Source organism: Grammomys surdaster, unplaced genomic scaffold, assembly GCF_004785775.1.
Source record: "Grammomys surdaster isolate TR1022 unplaced genomic scaffold, NIH_TR_1.0 747, whole genome shotgun sequence".
Lineage (NCBI taxonomy): Eukaryota > Metazoa > Chordata > Mammalia > Rodentia > Muridae > Grammomys > Grammomys surdaster.
The window spans coordinates 26,879-32,597 of record NW_021605166.1 but is presented as its reverse complement, the minus strand read 5'-3'; the positions used below and the strand labels follow the sequence as shown (position 1 = coordinate 32,597).

General features: G+C 40.8%; 1 protein-coding gene across 1 annotated transcript; it reads right to left on the bottom strand.

The window, feature by feature from the left end:
• Positions 1-1,342: 1,342 nt before the first annotated feature.
• On the bottom strand, positions 1,343-1,894 carry LOC114633714 (induced myeloid leukemia cell differentiation protein Mcl-1 homolog). Its single transcript, XM_028782319.1, has one exon. The coding sequence runs from the start codon at positions 1,892-1,894 to the stop codon at positions 1,343-1,345; it is 552 nt and encodes a 183-aa protein (XP_028638152.1).
• Between the last annotated feature and the right edge of the window lie 3,825 nt (positions 1,895-5,719).

Below are 5,719 nucleotides of genomic sequence, written 5' to 3'. Positions count from 1 at the left end.
TGTGCATTATGTTTTCTAGTGACACAGTCACATAGGATTTTTCAGGAAAAATAATGAGCTTAAGGAAAATTATCAACAGGCTTTGGTTTATATATCATTATAAAACAAAAAAAGTGTGTAGACAATAAAAGACTGAGGTGAACTCAGAAGGAAAAAACCTGAGAGACAGAGAGATCCCAAGCTGTCCCCAAGAGCAGTTCCAGTATAGCAGTGAATCACCTGTCAGCTTGCACTTGCATCATTGCCTAAGACTTATTTCAAACCTATCCAATCCACCCATTATCAACAATACCAAAACAACTGAGGCTGGACCTTGGTATCTTACCAAATCAATCTACACATTCAATGCAATTCTCATCAGAATTCCAACACAATTCTTTATACACCTTGAAAGAACAATTCTCCACATCATATGGAAAAAACAAAAACAAAAAATACAAGCAAACAAACAAACAAACAAACAAAAAACAGGATACCTAACCAGCATAATAAAAGGACTTTGGGAAATATAAATATCTAGAATTTCTACTATTGTACTTTGTGCTATTGGTACACAAACAGATAGGTTGATCAACTGAATTGAAACAAAGATCCTGAGATAAACCCACACAACTGTGGTTACTTAATTTTTCACAAAGAAGGCAAAGTCATACAATGCAAAAAAAAAAAAAAAAAAAAAAAACTTCAACAAATGTTTCTGGTCTAACAGGAGATTTGCATGTAGAAGAATGCAAACAGATACATCCATCATGAACAAAACTCAATTCCAAGTGTATCACAGATGCTACTCTAAAGCCACATACACAAAATCTAATAGAAGACAAAAAGGTAAAATAGCTTTGAATGCTTTGTTGTTTGATTTCATACCTTGGAACAAGGGTGTGAGGTACATAATTTGCATACCAAAACTCTATGAATTTTTATATCGTTTGTTCCCCACTTCTTGTAATGTAAAAGTTCTAATCATAGAACTAAACATCAGTGCGATCATAACTTTCATTTTCTTGGCTTGATAAAGTTTGAGTAACATTAAAATCTAGACAGCACTTATTCTTTCTCTAACAAAGGTAACTATTCTGTTTCACACACAGAGGCCTATAGTCAGAAACAAAAAACAGAATCAATAGGGGATCAGCAAGGGAAAATATCAGAGTGGTCATCCACAGGGATCTGTTGAACCAACTTTCAAACCAGCTTTGTTGTGCTTCTCTGTTTCTTTGTCTTTGGTCTAATCTCTCTCTAAGCTTGTTCACAGAGTCCCTAATCACCCCGGAATGGTCTACATAAAAGCAACATTCTTTCTTGAGGGCAGCTTCAAGTCCACCTTATTGCACTCACAAAGCTATCTTATTAGATATAGATATATCAGACCAGCCCCTATTCCAACAACAGCTGCAAAAGCCAGAAGCACATTTCTGATGCTGCCTTCTAGTCTGTCCTGTATGTGGAAGAACTCTACAAACCCATACCAGCCTCTTTGTTTGATAAGCCAGTCCCGGTTCGTCCTTATAAGACCATCTGTGATACTTTCTGCTAAGGGTTCAATGTAGCTTTCTTGGTTTATGTTCTTTAAGTGTTTGGCCACAAAGGCACCAAAAGAAATAAGAGTCACAATCCTGCCCCAGTTTGTTACATCATCTTTGAAAACGTGGTCCATCACTCGAGAAAAAGATTTAACACCATCTTTGTTTTTAATGTCTAATTCCTGAAGTATGTCCTGAAATGCCGTCTCATGGTTGCGCTGCATGTCATCGCCCAAGTGCCGCAGGGTCTCTAGTGCCCTCTGGCCCACTGCACCAGCCTCGGCCAGAGGCTTCGAGTCCTTGGAGCCAGTCACCTGCTCCCACAGGTAGCGCAAGATGATCTCCAGTGATTGTCGGTGTAGATCATGCATGTTCAAGCCAATTACCTTGTTTCTCCATAGGCCAAACATGGTGGGATGCCATAGGCAGCTTGGTGGTGCTGAACTAGAACTGTGTCTCCTACTTGAAACTGGCGCAGCACTCTAGGGTCTCCGACCACGTAGGCCTCTTTCAGTTGTTCCCAGACCTCACGTTGGACCACCTCAAGTGCTTTCATGTGGGAAAACAAGGATTTAGAGAGAACAACATCAGGATATTATACTCAGGACCATATATCTATCTATTTCTTTTAAGTACCAGAGGAATCAAACATTTTACATTTTTGTCACTTTTAATTAAAATGCATAAGGAAAGATAAATATAACCAGTCATCCTGGAACTCCTTCTGTATGCCAGGCAGATTTTCTGTCTTACTTACTTACTTACTTACTTACTTACTTACTTAGATAGATAGCCAGTTAGCCAGTCAAAATAGGTAAAAATATAAATCAGCATAAATATCATTCACTGAGAATCACTGTCCGAAGGCACCAGAACCTAGAAGGACCCACCATAAGGTCCTGAGAATCGAGGATTTTGATTTAAACATAGATGGCTTTAGTTTGCCTCAAGATAGGTGGAGCCCCAGCAGCCCTGGAACTTTCTCTGGAGACTTGGCTAGCCTCAAACTCATGGAGGACCGCTCAGTCCCCCAAACAGCTGGACAAAAGCTAGACAGAATCTTGTTTTCTTCTTATTTATTGATTCATCCTTATTTTTTCTTTTCTTTTCTTTTCTCTCTCTCTCATTTTCTTTTTTCTTTTTTTTTTTTTTTAGACAGGGTTTCTCTGTGTAGCCCTGGCTGTCCTGGAACCTCAATCCATAGACCAGGCTGGCTTCAAACTCAGAAATCCACCTGCCTCTGCCTATCAAGTGCTGGGGATTAAAGGCGTGCGCCACCACTGTCTGGCTACTCCTTATTTTTTTCAATGTGTGTGTGTGTGTGTGTGTGTGCATGTGAGCGCTCTATCTGCTGCTTTATATGCCTACATGACAGAAGAGGGAACCAGAACCTAACAGGGCCTACCATAAGGCTCCTGAGAATTGAGATTTTTCAGGAAAAGTTCTATTGAATGAGTAGTGCTGGAATTAAGGGTATGTGCACCACCAGGACCAGCTGAACTTTTCAATAAAAAAAAAAGAAGAGAAAGAAAAGAAAGGAAAGGAGAAAATGCTTTCTATATGCACAAGCAATGGTAATTTGCTACAGTGTACCCCTTGTATAGTTCAAATTTGACTTTGGTTTATTGAGGAAATTTCACACAGTATTATCTCCAAAGAGGAGCCTACAGCCTCTTTGTGCAAAGTCAGTTGTTACCTGCTCTAAATTTGTTTGTTTGTTTGTTTGTTTGTTTCATAACCCAGGGGGCCCTGTAACAGGTCTAAACACAGTTCTCAGAGTGGAAAATGGATGAAAGTACAAAGTCAGAAGCACAGAAGTCGTCTCCAAGTGAAAACCACAGGAGAAGAGAATATTGTTCTTTCTCCAGTGGAGATTCATATATATATATTACCAGAATATTGTATAGAAAACACAATTTGTACTATATTTTTAAAAAAGCATCCCACCCCAAAGGGGAAAATAAAAAAAACCCAACAGCAAAACTTTCCTCTCTGCATATCCAACCACTCCAAGCTAGCAAGATAGTGTGAACTTCTGTCAAATAGAAGAGTGCATCGAATCACATTACAGATGGTTGTGAGCCACCATGTGGTTGCTGGGAATTAAACTCAGGACCTCTGGCAGAGCAGTCAGTGCTCTTAACCACTGAGCCATCTCTCCAGCCCTCCACGAGCTTTATTTTATTGAACATTCAGTAGAAATCATGTAAATATTGTCCAGATTCACCCTTAGAAATCCCTGAGTTGTCAGGGCAAGGCTGGGTGAGAGGGAATTGTTCCCTTCCTCGTGGGTTGTGTTATCAACTCCATTACCATTTTGAAAGAGCTAGGTATGAGCCTATTGTTTTCTTCAGTCAGTCGCCTGGAGCCAGAGCAAAAAAAGATAATGAATTCTCAGACATACACACTGGAATCCTCTCTCGCTGATTGATTTTATGCAAAAAACTTGACTCTGGAGTTACAGGGAATGTTGGCTGGACAGCAGATGGCAGCATGAGCCTGTGCAGGTAGAGCAGGTCCCAACCCCAACCCATCCCCCTGATGTTTTTTATCCTCTGTCTCTCTGTCTCTCTGTCTCTGTCTCTCCCCGCCCTCTGCTCATCTCTCCCCTCCCCTCTCTCTCTGCTCTCTCTGCGTGTGTGTGTGTGTGTGTGTGTGTGTGTGTGTGTGCCTGTTCAACCAAGGAGGAAATGGCAGACCAGTGTTTGACCCTTCTCTATAAGCCAGGCCACACCATTACTGACGCTTCCCCCCCTTTTTATTAAGTCTGTCTTTTTTTTTTTAATTCTGTTCAGTTTATTCCAAGTTAATCATATCTATTATTTTCCTTCTCAGTTTTTTTTCTTAGCTGAGTCAGGGGTCTCTGCACATAGACCTAGAAATCAGTACCTATATTAGGCCTGCCTTCCTCCAACACACTCACCCACACACCCCCACACACCCCACACCCCCACCCCACACACCCCACACACACGAGAGAGAGAGAGAGAGAGAGAGAGAGAGAGAGAGAGAGAGAGATCTATACGCCTCTGCCTCCAGAATGATGGGATTAAAGACATGCAGCATCACACCTGGCTTCCTGTCATTGTACATTTAGCTTAATTTCAATATTTATTCCTGTATGAGAGAGAGGGACAGAGAGGAAGAGACAGAGAGACAGACAGGGAGAATTTCATCATAGGGTATAGTTTAATTTCTTCACTAATTGTGTGGTTGTCTGCCATCATGTCACGTGTCACCTTGGGTAAGATAAATTATATTGTTGGCACCCATACCATACGACACAGGCTTACTTCCACTAAGCCATCTGATTTTCCTCACATCTCTGTCTTTTAAAAATTAGACTGGGGTGGGGCCACTGGAGAGATGGCTCAGTGGTTAAGAGCACTGACTGCTTTTCCAAAGATTCTGAGTTCAGTTCCCAGCAACCACACGGTGGCTCACAATCATCTGGCATGGGATCCAATACCCTCTTTTTGGCTTGTCTAAGAGAGAGCAACAGTGTACTCGTATATACTAAATAAATACATAAATAAACAAATAAATCTATCTTTAAAAATTAGACTCAGGAGCAACACCAGGCTGGCCTCCAAGGCCACCAGTTCCTTTGCTTAGTTTTCTTCTTAGTGTGTTCATTTGTTTGGATTGTGAGGGTCAGGGTCACACAGGAAAGAAATATCCAAAGCAATCAGTCAATCACCACCCTCTTAATTCTTTTCCTTGTCCCCCCCCCATACTTGTTATCCTCTAGATGACAGGGATGTAAATCCAATTTACATGTGGAGAATTGTAAGGAAGCTCTTCTGAGGAAGCTCTTCTGACCTCCAGAGTGCCCTTGAAATAGAATCACAAGAAGCCTTTGTTTTGAAATATTGGAAACCAAAGTATATGTATGGATTTACAGATGGGAAAACAAATAAAAAAAAAAGGAAAAGAAAAAGGGAAACAAAGAAACAAACCCAAACTCATGCCAACAGAGATTCTAAGGCAGAGTATTAACTGATGCCGGTTTTTATTGTTTAGGCTACTATTGGTTGGCTGATGTGTGTGTGTTCTCTTCTTAAACTCCTCTTGTATGAGCTGGACATTACTTAAGCTTACAGAAAATAGTCCATTCTTTAGATTGATCCCAAAAAGAAGAAAAACGGAGAGAGAGAGAGAGAGAGAGAGAGAGAGAGAGAGAGAGAGAGAGAGAG